The sequence below is a fragment of the Agelaius phoeniceus genome, chromosome 5, assembly GCF_051311805.1.
Source record: "Agelaius phoeniceus isolate bAgePho1 chromosome 5, bAgePho1.hap1, whole genome shotgun sequence".
NCBI lineage: Eukaryota > Metazoa > Chordata > Aves > Passeriformes > Icteridae > Agelaius > Agelaius phoeniceus.
The window spans coordinates 72,717,157-72,738,096 of NC_135269.1; the positions used below are offsets into that span (position 1 = coordinate 72,717,157).

Sequence of the window (20,940 nt, forward strand, 5' to 3'; positions counted from 1 at the left end):
GGGTAAACCCATATTCTGGGTGGGCAAACCCCAGATTCTGGATGGGCAAACTCCATATTCTGTACAGGCAAACCCCATATCCTGGATGGGCAAACCCCATATTCTGGGTGGGCAAACCCCACATTCTGGATAGGCAAACCCCGTATTCCATATGGGCAAACCCCATATTCTGGATAGGCAAACCCCATATTCTGGGTGGGCAAACCCCACATTCTGGATAGGCAAACCCCATATGCTGGATGGGCAAACCCCATATGCTATATGGGCAAACCCCATATTCTGTACAGGCAAACCCCATATGCTGGATGGGCAAACCAAACCCCATATTCTGTATAGGCAAACCCCATATTCTGTGGGGTGGTTCCCTGAGCCCCTTGGGGAAAGGACAAGACAGGAAATAGAGGAATAAGGGGGTGTCAGAATCCATTGGGGAACAAGGGAGATGCTGGGAGCAGGGGGAGCCATGGGGAATTGTGGAAAAACATTGGAAATGGGGGAGCCAAGGGGAATTGCAAGGCCCTGACATAGGTACACCCTGTATTTTATCAGGTGGCTCCCTGGCCATAGTGGGAACGGGCAAAATGGAAACGGGGGAATGAGTGTCAGAATCCATGGGGAATACGGGGAGGACACGGGGAATACTGGGAGCCGTGGGGAATTCGGGAGACCTTGGAAAGGGAGGAACTGGAGCTTGCGGCTTCAGCGGGGCCTCGAACCCGCGGCCCACCCATCGTTCCACCCTCCCCGCTCAGAACTACAACTCCCGGCGTGCCTCGGGGCCGGCGGAGCGTTGAGGGCGCGGCCAATGGTAGCGCCGCGGGGCGGTGACGTCACCGCGGGTGACGTCAGGGGTCCAGAGAGAGGCTGGGGCAGAGGCGGCCGGAGCGGCTGAGGGAGCGCGAGCGGCGCGGGGGGGCCCTGTTGGCGACAGCGACGACAGCGGCGACAGCGGCGGCGACAGCGACAGCGGCGGGTCCCAGCGCCTCGCGGCCCGGCGTTACCCCGCTCCGCTCGGCGCCGGGCGGCCCCGGCCCGCGGCGGCGGCGGCGCTGACAGCCCGCCCGGAGCCCCGGGGGCGGCCGCGGCCACCATGTCGTCCCCCAGCCCGGGCAAGAGGCGGATGGACACCGACGTGGTCAAGCTGTATCCTTGTCGTGCCCCCCCCGGGCCCACGGGGGACGAGGATTGCCCTCCCCCCCAGGGCCGGGCCTGCAGAGGGGTGGGAGGGCGGGGGGCACCGGGGACCCCGCCGGGGTCGCCCCCCAAACCCCCCCGATTCGCACCCCCGCGGCCTCTGCCCGGAGCTGGGGGTCGGATCTGCCCTCCCCCCCCACCAGTGGAGGCCTAACCCCCCCTTCTGCCGTATTTTGGAGGTTTTCCCCCCCTGTGGCTTGAGAGGCGGCCCTGGGGGTGTCTCTGCAGACGCCCCTCGTGGTGCCCCCCCAATCTGGGCGCCCCGCACCCCCCCTTGCCTGCCCTGGGGCGGGCCAGGAGGGGGAGAGCAGTTCCAGCAGCCACAGCCCAAAGAAAGGCTTTTGTGGGGTTTATTATTATTATTTATTCCCCCATCTCACCCCGCAGTTCATGAAGCTTCTGGTGCCGGCTTAGGGATTTGATTTTTTGGGGAGGACGGGGGGGGGGTCCCTCGGGGTCTGGCTCAGCAGACCCAGGGGTGGGTGAAGGGCATCAGGGCCCGAGCCCGTCTCCCAAGAGGTTTATGTAACCCTCCAGGTTTGGTTAGGCTTTATTACTTTTTATTTTTCCCCTTCTTCCTACATAGATCTGTTTATATTTTTCCTCCTTGTTTTTATTCCTGGCCCTTTACGGGGCGGTGAATCCCTTTTTTCTCTCTGTCTGGAGAGTGGGTGGCGTTGAAAAATACCATTGGGAATTCGGTTCTGGGATTGTTTTATTAATAGTTTTTGTTTACAAGGTGGCGGTGCGAGCCGGGAAAGGGTAGCAATGACAAGAGTGGATGAAATGTTTCTCGGATCTGTCTCCTGAACGTGCCCGACCTCCCTCAGCAGGACTCAGGGCTGGTGACTCTGCCCTGCTGCTCTCAGGGGTCGAGAAACGGGTCTGATTTAGTTCCCAGAGAGAGATAAACAAACTTATCTGGATTTGGTGGTGTTTTTTTGGAAAGGGGGGGGGGGGGAGGGAGGAGCAGCAGCAGCGCTCCTGTTTGTGGCTTATCGAAGGAAACTTGTCTGACGTTCTCGCAGCGCCTTTCTCCCCACAAAGCTGCTCTCGGTGTATTTTTCGCCCTGTTTTGAAGCAAATAGGAAATGAGTCCTGATGGTGCTCGAATCGGAGCTATTTTTATCCGGGGGTTTAAAGTTACACACATGTCAGACTCCGCCAATTGCGATCGATGCTTAATCGCACCGGGAGGAGGGTCGGGAATTCCAGCTGTTCAGCGAGGGGGGAAAACCTTTCTTAGGGATACCCTGGAAAGAGGGGCCGAGGCCCGACCCGATCGGCTGCTGCTCTGTTTCCTTTTCCCCTCCCCCCCTCTTTTCCTTTTTTTTTCTTTTCTTTTTTTTTCCCCTTTTTGTTCGGTTCCTTGCCGGCCTCTCCAGCGATCGCAGCATTTTGGAGGACAAAGAGCAGGTTTTTCCCTGCGAAGTGGCTTTGCTGTGTGTTTCTAGGAGCTGGGTAGGTAGAAAGCCCCGAATATCCGGGATTCCTCTCGGTGCCGGGCAGTTTCTGCCCTGCTCTTTCTGCCCCCTGACAAAAGGAACCCCAGTGGCTTTTCCAAAAGCAAAGCTCTCGTTGTCGGCTCTGCTTTCCTTGTTTTCCGAGGGGTGAGGGTTAGAGCAGTCGGTCTCCTGCGGACAACAAACTTAGGAAGTTGGATGTGTCAGATGACTCCTCAGCACTCCTCCCTCCCTCGCTCGCTCGCTCGCTCCCTCCCTCCCTCCCTCCCCGGCCTTTTTTGTTTGTCTGCCTGGCTCGCCCGGGGTGAGCCGCTCGCTAGGCCCCGAGAGCTTCCCTGGGGAATCTCCCCCTCTGGAAGCTGCTCTGGAATCAGGCTCTGCTTTGGGACACGGCAGCCGGGAGGGTCTCGGTGCTGTCCAGGGGAGGGACTGAAGGAATGTGCTTGAGGGCATCTCCTCCTCCTGGGCCTTTCAGGGTTTTGTCGCTGTGGAGGGTTTTTGTTTGGGGTTTTTTTTACCCCCCCTTTTTGCTGCCATTTTCATTACAGTTTCCCTTTTCATCCCCTTCATCCAACGGAGAATAATAGTATGGATTTATGGCCTGCCAAGGGCTACCTTTCCCAGGAGGGAGGGGGCACGAGCAGGGTGAATAACACTCCTGCCTTCTCCTGCTCTGACAGGTTTAGGAGCCGAGCGAGGTCTTTTTATGGCTCCTATTTTCAATCCTACCACGTCCGTGTCCTTTTGTGGATGCCTCTTTGTGAGGAGGGGAGGGGAGAGGTGCCTGCTCTCTCTCGGAGGGGCTGCAGGAAGGGCAGAGCTCTGCGGGGATGTGTGCAGCCGATGTTTAATCATCTCCGGGCCAGGATGTGCTCCAACTCCCCGGCACTCATTGTCTCCCTCCAGGCCGGGTTTGTGCTGCTGGGGCTGGGAAAAGAGAGCCACGATCCCTCCTCCCCTTTTTGGGGGGCTCCAGGCAGAGTTTCCTGGGTGACCCGTGACCCTTCAGAGCAGGCTTTTGTAGGAAGGCTCTGTGCTCCCCAAAACACCCCACCGGCGGCCTGGAAGTGTAGGATTCTCCCACTGGGACGCCCTGGGCCTTCAGGCCAGGCCTCTCTGGGCAGCTCCCACCCTGGGGATGGCAGAACAGGGGCTCCCCTTTGTGGTTCCCCCGGCTTTGGGGCGAGTGCCAGCCCCGGAGCTCTGTTTGCAGGGAAAAGGCCTCGAGCTCTCGCAACTCCGCGGATTGGCTGCTCTGTTACTACCCGGAAACCGGGCCCGGGGCGGAGCGAGGCTGCAGCTGATCCAGGGGTGCCCCTGCCGGGCTGTTTACACCCATGGGGGACCCAGCCCGGCACCCCCCTACCCCCGGAGCCGTTTCCCGTTCCAGCCCCGGGGTTCATTGTTGCGCTGCGCCCGCAGCTTCCCCTTGGCCGCGAGTTTATTTAGTGCTGATTTATTTTCCTCCTTTTGTGGAGAAACGCTGCTGGCTGCCTCGTAGTCCCCAAGCTCTATTTTTAAGCGTCAGAGCTGGAAAAGGGAAGTGTCACCCTGTTTTGTGCCTGAAAGGAATTATAAATAGTGGGCAGCTTTGTTTGAGGCTCCCTGCGCTGCCCGCTTTGCAGAGCCGGGGCTTTGGGAGCGTGGCTCACGGAGCCTCGCGCTCCCTGCTAATTTTAGGCTCGTCCTGAGTCAAGGAGAATAAAGGTACAAAGCTCCTTAGTTTACCTGCAGAGCGTTTTGTAATCTCCACACTCCCCCGGCCGTGTTTGCTCCGTGGAGGCAAAGGGTAGGACGGAGTTTACATTTGGGATAAATTCCTTTTTCTGCTCATTATAGGCTTACATGGCACTTCTCATCCCACTTGAACACCTTCCAAGAGCGGCGTTGAGCAATCGCGGGGTCACGTGGCTCTGCTCTCTTTGGCCTGTCCCCAGGGAAGAGCCTGTGCACTGGAATGTCTTGTTTTGGTAGGGTTTGGTGGGGCTTTGTTGGTTTTTTTTGTTTGGGGTTTTTTGTTTTGTTTTGTTTTAAAGGACTGATATTTCTGGAAACTTTGAATGTAAATTTTCGAATGTCACGCTACGCTTCTTTCTGCCCCACTTCTGGGGCTCTGTGTTAATGAGGTCTCCAGGGATGAGGGGAATCGTGTGGTGATGCTTCAAAATGCACAAAGACCTGGCAGCAGCCCCTTGCCAGAACTGGGAGAGCCCCCCCTTTTCCCAGAAATGCTGTCACAGGTGGTGCTTTATAAATCAAATCAGGTAAACGTGGCTTGGGAGGTGGTGCCTGTCTTTAGGAGAACTCATCATCCATAAATCTCTGCCTAAACCAAACCAACTGGAGGAAAATAAATAATCTTTGTTGCCTAAATGACAACTTCCAAGGGTATCATCTTGCTGCTTTTAGAGCAGAATTCAGAGCCTTTGCTGGTGGCTGGATGTTGTTTTTTTTCCCAAAAAATTGGCTGGAGCTGGAAGTTCCCTCTCCCTTTGTTGCTTTGTCAGTTGGACTGACAAAGGGCAGGATTTGGGAGCTGGGGCTCCTCAAGCAGGCCTGAAAGCCAAGTGCACCTGTTTAATCATGGAGTTCAAACTGGGAAATGTGGATTTGCTTAGGGCTGCTTGGAGCAGAGTGCCTGGTGGAGCCTGACATCCCAGCCCTGCTTAAAATAATGAAAAATAGGGGTAATTTTAATTATTTCCCCATCTCATTCCCCAGACTCAGAGCAGAGTTTTTGGAATACTGAGGAGGAGTCTGGCAGGATGATGCTTCCCAGATTCCCAGTTCTGAAGTGGCATTTGGGCACTAAATGCTGATTAAACAAATTCTAGAGGCCTTTTCTTTGCTGTAACAGTTTAAAAACCCCAAAAGTGAGCCCGGGATTCCAGGAAAACAAACATTCCCTGTCAGATGATCTCCTTGCTCTCCCCTGCACTGGGTCCAGGAGGCTGTGCCAGCTGCTTTTCCTGCCTTTCCTGGGGAAGCTGGGCTGGGATTTTAGTAGGGGATTGGTTTTAGGTGTCACCAGGACTATTGGACCATCCTGGTGAGCTTTTGGAAGCACCTCCCGGAGTGACTCCCATGTACTGGGCATTTCTGGGCAGCAGGAGCTGATAATGGGAGCTGGGAGCTGAGCCCCCAGCCCTGCACCCCCTGGCAGGTCCCAGGTTTTGGATGAAGCAGGAGATGCCCCTCACTGAGGCCCTGCATTGTTTCATTTCCAGGGGAAAATTACATTTAATCTTCACAGGAGTGTTCTGTCCTGCTTCTGCTCATCGTCAATGATGATTGGGTTTTTTAATGTTCTGGGGGTTTTTAAATCAATTTCTCCTTCAAACTCACCCTGAATTCCTGTCCTGCCCTGTTCCTGGAGGAGCAGACAGTCTGGGAGCTGAGGGGGTAAAATGAAAGTTTGGATGGACTTTTTCCTCTTTGCTTCCTTGGATTTTTTTCTTCCTCAACTAAAAGTCCTGATAGACTTTTTCCCTCTTTGTTCCCTTGAGTTTTATTCCTAAACTGCAAATCTTGATAGACTTTTCCCTTCTTTGTTTTCTTCTTTTTCCCCCTAAATTTCAAGTCCTGATAGACTTTTCCCCTCTTTGTTTCCTTGGGTTTTATTCCTAAATTGCAAGTCCCGATAGACTTTTTTCCTTTTTGTTTTCTTCTTTTTTCCCCCTAAATTTCAAGTCTTGATAGACTTTTCCCCTCTTTGTTTCCTTGGGTTTTATTCCTAAACTGAAAGTCTCAACAGACTTTCCCCCTCTTTATTTTCTTCTTTTTTTTCCCCTAAATTTCAAGTCTTGATAGACTTTCCCCCCCCTCTTTGTTTCCCCCTAAATTTCAACTCTTAATAGACTTCCCCCCCCTCTTTGTTTTCCCCTAAATTTCAAGTCCTGATAGACTTTTTCCCCCCTCTTTGTTTTCCCCTAAATGTCAAGTCTTGATAGACTTTCCCCCTCTTTGTCTCTTTATCCTAGGAAACATTTATTTATTATTTATTCTAGGTTTCATTGCTAGATTGAAAGCCTTGACAGGCTTTTCCCCTGTTGGTTTCCTGGTTTTTCCCCCTTCCATGAAGGCAGAGCAGCAGGAATGGGGCTGTTGGGGAGGGCAGGTGCCTCTGGAAGCCCCCAGAGCTGGGTGCAGCGTCACCAAATGTTCTCAGCACCTGTTGGTGCTCAGTGCCCTCCTCTAACCGTGCTTGGATTGGGGTAAGCACATCCCAGGCTGTTGGGAAGGGAGGGAGGAGAGAGCCCACAGTTCAAGTGACAGGCTCCCATATGGAGCAGATTCCCAGCCAAACTCCTCCTGCCTTCACTGTGGGCTTGAGTCAGAGGTGATCCCACTCTGAGGCAGCAGTGCCTGAATTTTCCTGCTGTCCTGGGCTTTATTCTGGCAGCAAAAATGCTGAATAACATTTTTATTTTTCCAAATATGAGAGGTGAATTATAGATGTGGGTGTGAGTATCAGAGCTCAGCTCTTCATTGTGTCTTCCTGTGTGCATTCAGTGCCTCCATGTCCCTGGGGGTTTTGTCCAGGCATGTGTGGAGCCATGAGCACAGGGCCCTGCTCTTTGTGTCTCCTCAGCAGAACAGAGCCCTGGTGACTGAAGGATCACCCAACCTTGGCATCTCTGCTGTGCAGCCCCTGTGGGTCCCTCCCAGCAGGAGCCTCTGGTGAGGGTTGGGGTTTGGCTGCTCACAGTGACCCCAAGATGTGTCACAGAGTCTCTTTTCCCAGCCTGGTGCTTGAAGAAGGAGTCAGGGCTCTTCAGTTCTTGGTCTCAAGGTTGGTCATTGTTTCTTATCTAGAAAATTCTTTCTCCTGTCCAGCTGAGATCCATCCAGCAGGACAGACAGAGGCACTCTGCCTGCCCCTGGGGTGGTGTTATGTCTTTATACTAAAAACTACCTGTGCAATATTCACCATAACTTCCCAGTACCTATCCCTATGTTAGACACTGAGCTTCTACCCTAAACCAATCCAAAAGTGCCACCATCACAGCAGGAGATGGAGGCCAGGAAGAAGAAGGAGAAAGGCTGGACATGCCCAGATTCCTCCATCTTGCCCCCTGAACCCCCATACCAGAAACCCCAAAATCTACTTTTCCACCCCGTGATATTATCACTGTTATCACTGTTATTCCACTGCACTGTCATGGCCTGCAGATCTCCATCTGAGGTTGGTGATTTGCTCCATTTGCTCCATGATCAGAACCATAGGGGCATCTTGGGCTCTGTGCCAGGGTCTCTGAGCCCCTGGCAGGGTCTGGGCTGCTCAGGACAGCCGGGGGGATGTGCTGGGCTCCCACAGGTGAGCTCTGGGATGGGATGGATCCCCCAGCCCATCCCAGGGACATGGGCTCACCTGCTTTTGCTGCTGGGTCTCACTTCACTTTTCCCTGCTGCTTTTATTCCTTTTTTTCACCTCCTTGGGGTGCTCAGAGCTGGTTGTGCCTGGGTGAGGGTGCCCCTGGAGTGCTGTTAGTGCAGAGGAGGGCAGGATTCCCTGTGCCATCACCAAGGCTGTCTCTTCCCAGGATTTCCATCTGCTGTGCCCCCTCATCTGTGCTGCTGTGCACAGGGGTCCCAGGATGAGGGAAGAGATGAGGATCTGACTCCATGGTTCACAAGGCTGATTTATTATTTTATGGTATATATTATATTAAAACTACACTAAAAGAATAGAAGAAAGGATTTCATCAGAAGGCTGGCTAAGAATAGAAAAGGAAAGAATGATAACAAAGGCTTGTGGCTCAGAGTCTGAGCCAGCTGGGCTGTGATTGGCCATTAATTAGAAACAGCCCCATGAGCCCAATCCCAGCTGCACCTGTTGCATTCCACAGCAGCAGATAACCATTGGTTACATTTTGTTCCTGTTGCATCCCACAGCAGCAGATAACCATTGGTTACATTTTGTTCCTGAGGCCTCACAGCTTCTCAGGAGGAAAAATCCTAAGGAAAGGATTTTTCATGAAATGTGTCTGTGACACTCATCCCATCGCCTTTACAACCCCTCACCTCCAGCTGCTGCCTCCTCATCTTCACTCCCCATCTCTTCCCAGCTCCTCAGCCTCCCTAGAGATCTGCCTGAGGTTGAGGGTGGATTTAATCTCTTGGAAAACAGTGATTTGCTGCTTCTTGTGTATGCAGTAATGATAGGGTTGGTTCTGGATCCAGGACTTGGCCACTGTTTTATTTTGCAGTTTCCAAGAGCCATCCTCTAATCTTAAATCCCTTCAGTGATTCCCTGGAGCAGATTGGTGCAGCCTTCCAGGAGAAGCCAAACCACTCCCAGATCACTTGGCACGAGATGCTGCAGAGCAGTGGAGGGGGGATCACCTGTAAATGGAGCTGGTGCTCTGTGCCGTGAATCCCTTTAAACTGGGACTTACAGAGCAGGGCTGGCATCCTGCATGATCCATGATCCACATCCAGGAGGTGATGGAGACTCCCAGATATTCGTGACTCAGCCTCAGGAAGGGCTAGAGCCATTTTGGAGTGGTTTTGCTGAGGGTCAGATGCTGCTTTCCAGAAATTGCTGCATTTCCCTGTGCTTGCTTTCCTTGGAATCACTACAAGAAAACAGCAGAAAATATTTTTTTGTTAAGGATTGTACAAATAGAGCGTCTGGGTGGACAATTCGGAGAGGTTTTGCAATCTCTGGCTTTAATTGTTTGGGGGTTCTTGGTGTTATTTCCTTAAAAATGTTTTGAATTTGTTGATGTTTTCTTGGGGAAAAGTCTACATTGATGACATTTGCTGCCTTTTAGAGGAGCTTCGCCCCGGAGGCTTTGTGTCATTCCCTGTGAGCGGTTAAAAGCTGACAGTTGGTTATTAAATAAATTTTGCATTATTTGCCAAATTCCAGGGGGCTTTTACCTGGCTTTGAGCAGTGACAGGGGTGGAAATGAGAGCTGTGCAGGCCCTTGCTGCCTTCTCAGTGTCACAGCTGTGTCACAGCACAGTTTGTGGGCACTGCTGGGGGGATCTGTGGGGATGGCAGGGAAGGGCAGGGGTGAGGTGCTGCCCTGCATGATGAAGGAATGGCATTGGGAGAGGAGGAGCCAGGAATGGCATGGGAAGGTGAGCTTGGGATGTTAGCACCAGGGACAGACACTGGCTGGCTGTAAAATACAGGAGTTTGGATAAAACAGATTTTAGGGTAGGATCAGCTCCAAGCATAACCCCCTGAAGAAGTAAAATCCAGTGTGTGATACTGAGCCTGAGTGTCCTGGATTAACCTCCACCGTGGTAGATTAATGGATGCAAAGTTGAAAAGATTGATAAATTATTAACTTAACCACGCTGGCAATTTTTTTTTTCCCTTTTGTGGGCTGTGGTGCTTTGTTTTGCCTTGGTGCTGGCAGGTCCAGGCCTGCTCTGAGGCTGTGTCCGAGGAGACTCCCGAGTTCTGCAGCAGGAGAGCTGCATGAGAACACATCCCTGGCTTGCCTGAGCAGGGACTGAAAGTGATTTTGCTCTTAAAGGAGTTTCTGAGTCAAAATGCAGTTTTAAAACTGGGCTCTGAAGCTCTGGGATTATCGGCATGGCCACGGTTTAAGAGCCAAGGCTCCTCTTGGTTTTGGGAAATGAAGCTGCTCCTTTAAGCCTTGCTCAGTGGAGTGTGAGTGCTGTGAAGCCAGATCTCTTTTTAGCTTGCAAAGGGCCAGGTTTAGCTTGCAGGTGCATTTGGGGAGGGGAATTTTTGGCTTTTTAAAACATAAAACTGGGAGGTCTGCACTGAGAGGAGCCTGGAGGAGCAGGACATGGAATCATGGGGTGTTTGTGTGGGAAGGAGCTCAAAGCTGATCCAGTTCCCAGCCAAGCCATGGGCAGGGACCCTTCCCCAGCCCAGGGTGTCCCACACAGCCCATCCAGCCTGGCCTTGGGCACTCCCAGGGCTGGGAACCCCCATGTGCCTGGGCAGAGAGAACAGGGCATGGAATTGGTGAGAGATGCAGCCCAAACGTTGCCTTTGGTTCCTGGCTGCTCCCAAACTGATTTGTTCAGGCAAAACCCTTTTCTAATCCACCCTTTGTTTAAATTCTCCTTTTATTTCCCTGCTTTTTCTTCCTTTTTGGGAATGCTGGGAGGTTTTTCCCTGCTGCTAAATCAGGTGAAAGCTGCTCCATCAGGGGAAGCCACGGCTCCCTCACCCTCTCCTTTCTACTGAAACTGGGTTTGTTTTTCTTCTGTCTGATGCCATTAATTCAGACTCAGTGACCTTCCCCCTGAGATCCCCAAAGCCAGGAGGGCTGGCCCTGCTCTCACATGGCAGCCAGGCAGGTTTTAAAGCTCACAAAGCCCCGGCTGCTTTGGTGCTGAGCTCATCTTCTGTGGCAGGACGTGCCCATGGCTCAGCAGCACTGGGATCCCTTCCCAAGGCACCCAGTCCATCCCCCTTGGCTGTGCTGCTGAGCTTTAGGAGCTCTCTAAACACAGAGCCAGGTTTGGAAACCAGCAGGGGCTTTGTTTGGGTAAGAACACAGTCAGGGGCTGATTTCTGCTGGTTTTGGGAATGGCCTTGCCTGGGAATCCTTAATTCCAGAGTCAAGGGGGCTGAAATAAAGGGAATGATCCTTCCAGGAGTGCAGCAGTTATCTGGGAATGTCACATCTCTGCAGAGGCTTTGTTTGGATAAGAACACAGTCAGGGGCTGATTTTTGCTGGTTTTGGGAATCCTCAATTCCAAAATCTACAGGGCTGAAATAAAGGGAATGATCCTTCCAGGAGTGCAGAGTTATCTGGGAATGTCACATCTCTGCAGGGGCTTTGTTTGGATAAGAACACAGTCGGGCTGATTTTTGCTAGTTTTGGGAATCCTCAATTCCAAAATCTACAGGGCTGAAATAAAGGGAATGATCCTTCCAGGAGTGCAGAGTTATCTGGGAATGTCACATCTCTGCAGAGGCTTTGTTTGGGTTAGGAGACAGTCAGGGACTGATTTTTGCTGGTTTTGGGAATGGCCTTGCCTGGGAATCCTCAATTCCAAATCTACAGGGCTGAAATAAAGGGCCAGTCCTTCCAGGAGTGCAGAGTTACCCTGGGAATGTCACATCTCTGAGGTGACTCAGCGTGGCTGCACTGATTTATTCCTTGCTGCTCCTGAAGCCACCTCCTACTTTTTGTTTCCCACTGTTTATATTTAATTTTTTTTTTTCTTTTGAGGCTGTGTCAGTGTTGAATTGAGGGAAGCAGTGGAAATAAGGAAGCTGAACGATCAGTGCTTTGTTTAACATCGTTGGTAATTTAATCCTCCTGGCCCAGGGCAGGAATCCTTGCCTGGATATTGGAGAAAGCTCAGATCCCAGCAGCAGAATGTGCTTTGAGAAGGGGGCACTCGGGGCTGGTTGAAAAGCTGGGATGTCAGAAATCAGATGCCGGTAAGTGAGAGCCAGAGCCTGTGTTCCTTGAAAGGGAAGGTATGTGAGGAGGTGTGAACTCACCCTGTCCCACTGGAGCTGCTCCACGCTTTTTTCAGCTCCTGTGCCTCCTGGGAAGCCCCAGGGTGTGGGGTTTAAACACTTTTTGTCATGCTCACAGCTGCTGAGAAGGCTGCAGGTTACTCGGAATCCACTGGTTTTTTACTCCGTGGTTTCTGCCGTGGTTTGTTTGGTGTTGCCATGAAAAGGTAATTTTAATTCTCTTTTAAATGCTTGCCCAGTTTGGAGCAAAAATTGCCCAGAAAATCACCACGTTCTGCAAACTGGGCAGGAGGCAGAGCCAGTGTGGAGAAAACCCAAAACCAGCAGTGACAGGGTTGGGAAGTGCTTCAGACCCCCAGTTTGGCAGGACTGAAGAAATATTCCCACATAATTTTAGCAAATTCACTGTTCAGCTGTGAGCCCTGCTTGGAGTAAAATCGAGACTTGAGCCTTGCCAGATGAAACAAAAGATCCCCTAAAATGAGCTGGTGAGCAAGAATGTGCCCCTGATGGGTCCCTTTGGTCCCTGGGAGGGCCCCATTTTGCATTTCAAGGTTTGCCACAACTTTGCTCTTGCTCTGAGATCGGGAAATTTGCTGACCTGTATTTAAAGCATCTGCACATCCTGGTGCTAAACTCAGTTTTACACATTTAGGGAATAGATTGTGGAGGACAGGGCTGTGTGTGGCTCTTCTGGTGTGTCCCAGAGGGTCAAATCCCCCTCAGCTGCATCCCAACAATCCCTGCAGCTCCCCAGGAGTGTTCCCAAACTGCCAGAGCTTTTTAAAGGTCATTTCTCTGGAAAAAATCAGGAATTTTCCTCACTTCAGCAGCATTTATTGGAAAAGAGTGAGGGGTAAGCCAAGATTGACCTGTTCCACCTGTTTAAATGTAGCAAGAAATGGGGTTGTGGGCTTTGTGCAGGGATTCTGTGGTGGCAGAGTGCTGAGAGAGAGCCCTGGTGCCTCTTCTCAATGTGGCTTTGGGGCTTTTTTCCCATTAATTTTTATCTGGAGTTGGTTGGATAAGTGGGAATTGTGTGTGAGAAGAGTTTGTGTTATAACACAGCAAACCTGCTCTAGGGAAGCTGTGGGAATCAGGTCATCTTTCAGGTCCTTTCCACCCAAAATTCCATATGAACTGGCTGCTTTGAGCCTGAACCAGCCTCTCTGTCTCGGGAGAGGCAAATTTTAGTCCTGTGCTGCTAAAAATTGAGTTTGCTGAAGTTTGTTTCTTTTTGGGCTTCAAAGTTTTGCAGGGGCTTCCTGCTGAGTGTGGCTGTGCAGGATTCTGCAGGCTCAGGAGATGCATTAATGGGGTTTTTAAAGAGTTTTGAGATGCATTAATGGGGTTTTTTAAAGAGTTTTGGAGGTTTTTTTCAGCTCAATAGCCACCGAATCCTTTAAATTGTCCTCTGTGGCTCTTGGTGGCTTCCAGAGTCACAGGTTTCTCTGGTGCCACCCCAAGTTCAGTGCCATTAAGGCATTTCAGGGTATTCTGTGTGTGAGTTTCTCTTGCCAGTTTGCTCCAGACTTGGAAAGCTCCAGAGGTGAAGCCTGGGATGGGTGAACTCCATAATCCTCTGCAGATTTTGTTTTATCCCAGGAAAAGCTGGATGGGGCTGTGATGCTGAAAGCTTTGATATTCTTTTACAAGGTGCTTCAAACAGCAAAAAAAAACCCTGAAAGGGGAATTTCCCCTAATCCTGTGAGGATATGGAATGGATCAGGAGCAGGAACCACTTGGCTCAGGCAGATCCTTGGAGTGCAGGTGTGAAGCATTGGTTGGGTCTCCTGGAGCACCCAGCAGATCCTTGGGGTGCAGGTGTGAAGCATTGCCCACATTTGGCATTTTGGGTCTCCTCGAGCACCCAGCAGATCCTTGGGGTGCAGGTGTGAAGCATTGCCCACATTTGGTATTTTGGGTCTCCTCGAGCACCCAGCAGATCCTTGGGGTGCAGGGGTGAAGTATTGCCCACATTTCCCATTTGGGTCTCCTGGAGCACCCAGCAGATCCTTGGGGTGCAGGGGTGAAGCATTGCCCACATTTGGCATTTTGGGTCTCCTGGAGCACCCAGCAGATCCTTGGGGTGCAGGTGTGAAGCATTGCCCACATTCCCATTTGGGTCTCCTGGAGCACCCAGGAGGCAGCAGATCCTTGGGGTGCAGGTGTGAAGCATTGCCCACACTCCCATTTGGGTCTCCTGGAGCACCCAGGAGGCAGCAGGGCTTTGCCACGTGCCCATCCCTCTCTCAGGAAGTGGCTGGAGCTGCCACAGGCGTCACACAAACCCACATCAGCTGCTTTTTAGGTCATTACCAGACTGGGCTAAATTTAGCCCGTGAGCCAGAAGAGGGAGGTTTTGGATCCCAGTTCCTGCCCCATCCCTGCTTCTGGGCTGTGCCTCTGCTGAAATCCCTGGGGTTTTAATCCCACTGGGCAGGGACAATCTGAGCTTGGCTTGGGAAGCTCCTGGAGGAGGAATTGGAGGTGGAATTGCAGGGAGGAGTAACAGGACATGGAGATTCTGCATGGACCAGGGGTTGAGTCCCATCCAGGGCTGCCAGCGTGGCCAAGAGGAGAATCCTGGCCCATTTCTGTGTATGGAGCAGCTCCATATCCCAAAAAACTGTGCCTTGCTGAGCTCTGCTTGCTGCTGGAGATTTGTGTAGGTTTAGGGTGGGAAAGGGAGAAAACCACTTCTCTCATTACCCTGTACATTTATCTCAAGGAAGGAATGTTCCCACTTCTTTTTTTTTGTTTTGATTTGTTTTTTTTTCTTTCCTCCAAGCCCCACATCTCTGCTAACATTGTCACATGGCAGAGATGAGTAAAGGGGAGGAAAATCAGTCACTGTGGCAGCACAAGGGAAAATTGCTGGGAGCAGTGTGCTGCTTCTGGAATTCCAAGCTGTCTTTATTTGAACTTCCTTGGTTGTTGCAGCATCCTGGTTCTGTGCAGCAGCAGCACGCTGCTTAATTGGGATTTTTTTATTTGTGCATTAGTAATATTGTCCTCCAAATGGCTTCAAGTGTGTCAAGGCTGCTTCATTCTGATTTCTTGGAGCAGGCTGTGGTAAATGTGTGCCTTTGAAAGGCTGCCTGCCTCTGCCGGGGGTCACCTGGAATTCAGAGCATCTGGCAGAGGTCGGCTCCAGGCTTTTTGTTCTGTGCTGGGGAAAGCTCGGGGGGTTTTTATCAGCTCCTCTCTGAAGGAGGAGACACTTCAAACTTGTGACAAAATCCCACTTTCCAGGCAGCTGCACCTGCTAACGACTGAACTGTTAATTAGTTTTTAGTGCAGTTGCAGTGGTGCTGCTTTGTCTCTCCTATAATGGTGCTTCAAAGAGAGGATGTCAAGGAATCTTCAGTTTCAGCTGAATTTAACTAATTATGAGAAAGCTCTGCCTTCAGAGACCCAAACACAGCCCAAAAGCTGGGCATGGCAGTGTCCTGAGAGTGTGGGGTGTATTCCAGGCCTGAACCCAAAGCTCAGCTTCCATTTTAAACTGCCTGCTGGTATTTTTTCTTCCTGATCCACACGACAAACCCCAGGTGCTGTTATTCCTGTGGGGAAAGCTCCAGGTGAGTTTTCCTTCCTGCAGCTCTGTGAAATAGAAGGACATAGAAGCAGGGATGGCTGAGTGGTGACCCTCCCCTGGGCTCTGACTTGGGAGGGCTGGGATAATGGAGCCTGAGCAGCTGTGCTGGAGCAGGGTCTGGATCAGCAGTGAGGATGAGCTGCTCCTGATCCCAGCAGATGCAAACTCTCCCCTGTGTCCTGCTTTCCCTCTCCAGGTGGGTTTGGTGCTTCTGGGGGGGGAATTCACTTCCCAGAGCTTCCAGCAGTGACAGCACCTTCCAGACTCTCCCAGGGGAACATCCCAGTCCTTCTCAGCCCTCCCACTCCCCATCCTGGAGGTTGTTTGGGAGGAATCTTGGCCACAGTGACCAGGACTTTGTGTTCTGTGCTCCACCAACACCCTCTGCTGCTGCTGTTACAAAAAAATTCCCTTTGTCCTTTCCTCTGGTTGTGCTGGTGTCACCTGTGCCAAAGTGGCTTTAATGAACCCTTCCAGTGCTTTAAGGGAGGTTATAAAAGGAGGGAGAGGGATTTGGAATGGCCTGGAGGGACAGGATGAGGGGGAATGCCATAAACTGGGAGAGGGGAGTTGCAGGTCAGGTATTGAGAGGGAATTCCCAGAGCAGCTGCATCCCTGGCCAGGCTGGGTGGGCTTTGAAGCAGCCTGGGATGGTGGAAGGTGTCCCTGCCATGGCAGGGGGTAGATGTTGGGTGATTTTTAAAATCCCTTCCCACCCAAACCATTCCATGATTTTAATCCCTGCCTTGCTATCATCAGAGGCTTCCCATAATCAGAGGAATCCCCAGTGCTTGAACACAGCCTGGGCCTCTTCCTTCTCCTTCTGGTGCAGCTGCTGAGGCAGGAGGATCTCCAAAGCCTGCAAACCATAAAAATTAATTACAAATAGGTGTTTGCCATGGCAGCTGTGCTGGGGCCTGGGCAGCCTCCAGCCCTGGCTGTGGGTTTGTGCTGCTGGCCAGCTCAGCTCAGCCATGAGCACCCAGAGCTGCCAGGCTGTGCTGCTCCCTCCTTGGCCGCTGCCTTTGGCTGCTCCTGCGGGGTCATTGTTCACCCAGCCTGGCTCTCAAGCACAATGTGTCTTTAGACCTTCAGCTTGCAGGAAAATCCTGTGTCCTTTCCCAAGGAATCCCTTGGGAAAGGCCAAAAACCCCTCGGAAGCTCCAGCCTGAAAATGGCTTTTTGTGAGCAGAGCTGGATCAGGAGGAATTGCTGGGATTAAAGGAAGCACCAGCCTGATTTCCTGAACTTCCTGGGCTCATGAATGAACTTTTTGCAGGTGGTTTGGTGATTAAATGAACTTTTTGCAGGTGGTTTGGTGATTAAGTGCCCCAGTACCCGTCTTTAATTTACGTTCTAAGCAGAGCTGGCCAGGCTGGGTTGAACTTGGAGCAGCCTGGAGTAGTGGAAGGTGTCCCTGCAGGTGGAACTGGCTGGTTTGAAGGTCCATTCCAAGCCAAAGCAGCCTGTGGTTCCAGAGTTAATGGCTTGATGGGAACTCCTTGTACTGGCCCAACCTTGGAAATTGTGTATTTGTATTTTCTCAGGGCTGATCCAGCAGTGGAATCCACCTGACTTGGCAGAAAGCTCTGAGTGATGAACTCAGATTTATTAATGAACTCTTTAAATAGAAGTGGCCACATGCCCTGGACAGAAAGGAGGGACAAAGCCACTTGTGCAGCCTGGCTGTCCCCAGGCAGCCCTGGGGCGCTGGATGTGTTTATGGGATGCACTGGGGAAGCCACAGTGCCCCATTGCCCTCATTCCACGGCGAGGATGAAGAGGATAATTGGGTTAATAGCTGTGACAGTGGCACCTTGGATTGCTGCAGGGATTTCTGGATAAACCCCTGGCACGCAGGAAGCTCCTGCACCTTTTCCTGTGGCAGCACTGGGCTGCAGTTTCCTGCTGGGTGGCTTTGTGGTGGTTTTATGTGGCAGGTGACCTGGAAAGAAGGAAAACTTGATAAACTTCAGCTGGGTGTAACCAGGGTGCTTGCTCCTAAATCACTTGGGCTTTTTCTGCTTTCGTGTGAGAGAGAAAAAGGGAAGTTGTGGTTGTTGTAACTTCACCAGGTCTGTGAGTCAGGTTTGGAATTCGTGCTAAAAACCCAAGGAAATTGTGTGTAAATCCTGCCTGAGCTGCTCCTTTGAAACGCTTTGAACAAAGCCAAGGAGGGGGGAAGCAAATGTGATCCCTCTGGAAGTTCTGGCAGGGAAAGAAGGGAGCAAATCCCATCCTCTGGGGTTTGGGAGGGATCTGTAAAAGGCACAGCACCCTCAGGCCCCCAGCTCCAGAATATTTCCATGTGGGACTGGGAGGAGCTCTGCAAAACAACCCTTGGTGGAGATTCACCAAGGAAAATGGAGTTTGGGGGTGCTTGGGGAGCAGGGAAGGAAAAATCCCCCAGGATTGTGTTCCTGGCAGCCCATGGAGAGCTGTTGGAAACATAACCCTAACCAAAGGAGCAGGATCCTGACCAGGGCTGCAGATGGGTTTCACATGAGCCTTTCCAAGGCGTGGGTGCTGCCTCAGCACTTAAGGAAGAATTTGGGGTGCAAGCCACTTCCACAGGCTTGATGTTCATCCTGATTTCCCACTGTTTGTGAGCTGCTCTGTGCCTCCTCTGCTGCTGCATCTGGGAATCACAAGAGCAGAATTTCACTTGTTCTTGCAAAAAAAGTGTATTTTTAACAGTGTCTTGAATGGAACAAAACCCCCCAGGTGCCTCAGGAATGATCCCCCCTGAAAAATCCACCTGGTGGATTCCTTCAGCTTGGGTGCTGGCAAATCTGCACTGAAGGCAAAGCAAGGTTTTCCTCTGTGTTGCTTTAGGTTAGAGGAATTGCTCTAATCTCAAGCTTAATTTCCACATTCAGTTGGTTTTTATTCCCTCCACCTGTGCTGGAGAAATCCCAGTGAGTTTGGAGATTTGTTTTAAAGCTCTTTTCTTTGAGGATTGGCAGACAAGAACCAGGAAGGCTCAGAACTGCTGGAGCTTCTGGCTCAAGTAGCAAAGAATTCTGGAACAAACAACTGGGGAATGGCCTAAAACTGCAGAGGATAAGTTGAGATTAAATCTTAGGAAGAAATTCTTCCCTGTGAGGGTGCTGAAACCTTGGCACAGGTTGGCTGGGGCTGGCCCTGGATCCCTGGAATTATTTAAGGCCAGGTTGGACATTGGGGCTGGAGCAGCCTGGGACAGTGGGAGGTGTCCCTGCCATGGCAGGGGTGGCACTGCAGGGGTTTGAGATCCCTTCCCACCCAAATTTTCTGGTTCTGTGAGAGCAGGGGACAAAACACCCCCAAAATATCTTTGGGAGACCTTATTGCTGTGGTGGTTGGAGCAGGAAACACCTGGGTGGGAGGCAGTTCCTGCTGGGAGCCAATTCTTGGGGAATTAAGGTTGAAGCAGCTTTGTGAGCACAGAGCTGCCTCATTTTCAGTGGCACTGTCCATTTCTGTGGGCTCTGAGCCTGGTTTAGAGTGCAAGCCCAGCTTGGCCAGGCTGGATTCCAAGCAGTTGGTGCTGTCTCAGCTCTGAAAACCATGGGTTAAAACCTTGGTGTGAGTGGGATCAGGAAATGCACATGGAGAGAACTCAGTTCTCCCTGGTGCTGGAGAGCCTTGGGGAGCAGGACAGCAAAACTCCCACTGGGTTCTGCTCCAGGCCCTGCAGGGATCCTGTCAGGGTCCTGAGCAGGACTTTGGAGGGGTTTCCTCTCTTTGTGATGTTTCAGAGCTCGGGGTTCAGTTTGGTCCTGGGAAGCCTCTCCAGGCCTGGTTTTTCCTGGAGCACCCCAGCATGGAGGGTTTGCTAAAGCAGTTCTCAGTTCCCTCTGCCCTCAGTCAGTGTCAGGCTGCAGGTGGAGCTGAGGATCAGCGTCCTCTCCCTCAGTCCTGTGGTCCATTCAGCATCTTTGGCAGGCAAGGGAAGGTCCTGGCAGTGGGCAGCAGAGAGGATGTGCAGTCTGCCTCCAGAACTGGACCTGCTCCATGCCAAAGCTAAATTTAAGCTTCATTTATTTTAAGCTTAAAATATTTCCTTTGACACTTTCTCCTTCCTGCCACAAAACTCTTTTATCTTGTTTAAAATCAAGACCTTGACATAATTCTAGATTGTTTTTTTTCCCCTGAATAAGCCCTTGCCAAAGCTCAGCTCTTGGCCTCCTCTGCATCTGCTCTGAGTGCAAACATCTCCTCCCAAGGGTTTTCCAGCAGGAGGAGATGGATGTTTGTCCCTTGGGGGCTTCATGTCACCGTTGCTGAGGTGCTTTGAGGCACTTTCTGAATGACTGGGGAGCTTTCTGCAAGTGAAAAAGCATTTCACTAAAATCTGCAAAAACCTAACCCAAACTCCCCTGGAGGGAAAAGGCCACATCTTAAAATATTTTTTTTTTCCTGTGAAGACTAAATTAGAGAAATATTTGACTATGTCAAAGCAATCTGCTCTTGACAGACCTGCTGCATTCTTGTAAATCACATGATGAGGCCCAGCCCCAAAATAAACTCAGCTCTTGGGCTTGGTGTCAGGTCTAGCACAGGTTTGGGGTCACACTCAGTCCTGTGGTTTCACAACCAGGGCTTCTCTTTCACAAGAGGTTCAGCACTTCCTGAGTCACCCCACAGAGGAAATGAACCTTTGCCAGCACACCTGGAAAAAAGCAAAGGTTGTATTTTCCCCCTCTGAGATTTCTCTGAAAGCACACTTGAAATTTCTGGCTGTTTGAGAAGTTGATGATTTGTACCCAAACCACTGCGTTCCACCGGTGTGTCCCATCTCCATGGAAACCACTCCTCTGGGTGGGAGCCTGCAGTGGTGCAAGCTCAGATCTGGTGCCTCAGCTTGGGGACACGAGTGTGGCCACCAGCAGGGCTCCAGTTCCATCCTCGGTGCTCCTGGAGCCAGCTCTGACACTGGGACTGGGGGCTCTTCTGGTTCCTGATTATTCCCAGCTCTCAGGGACTTCCCTGGGAAAGTCTCGGGTCACAGTGGAATCCTGGGGATGGTTTTGCCTCCCCACTTATCCCAGAGAAATCCTCCCTGTAGGGTCCCTGTAAGGAGTTTGCTCATTGACAGTTGCCTCTAATTAGGTGTTAATTGTCCCTCTCGGACCCCTGTTGGAAGGAAATCTCCTGCTTGTGGCGGTGGCTCTGTCACTGTGGTCACACCCAGGGACATCCCTTCAGCTTCATTGATCCCAGCAGCTCCAGTGCAGCTCCCTTCCCTCAAATCCAACCCCCTTGAAAT

General features: G+C 51.5%; 1 protein-coding gene and 1 long non-coding RNA gene across 3 annotated transcripts in view; one reads left to right on the forward strand and one right to left on the reverse strand.

The window, feature by feature from the left end:
* The first annotated feature begins 843 nt into the window (after nt 1-843).
* The window catches only part of UBE2H (ubiquitin conjugating enzyme E2 H), a 55,165-nt gene continuing 35,068 nt past the window's right edge, over nt 844-20,940 (forward strand). Inside the window, exon 1 of one of the 2 annotated variants that reach the window (XM_054631116.2) lies at nt 844-1,143. In XM_054631116.2, the coding sequence (XP_054487091.1) occupies nt 1,091-1,143 (53 nt within the window). In that variant the 5' untranslated portion in view covers nt 844-1,090. Of the gene's footprint in view, nt 1,144-4,487; nt 4,628-20,940 lie in introns of those variants that run through there. The other variant, XM_077179318.1, reaches the window with a different exon arrangement.
* On the reverse strand, nt 1,892-4,623 carry LOC129119222 (uncharacterized). Its single transcript, XR_008534107.2, has 2 exons — nt 4,386-4,623; nt 1,892-2,828 (listed from the first exon to the last, which is right to left on the reverse strand). It is a non-coding gene; the product is annotated as an uncharacterized LOC129119222 (long non-coding RNA).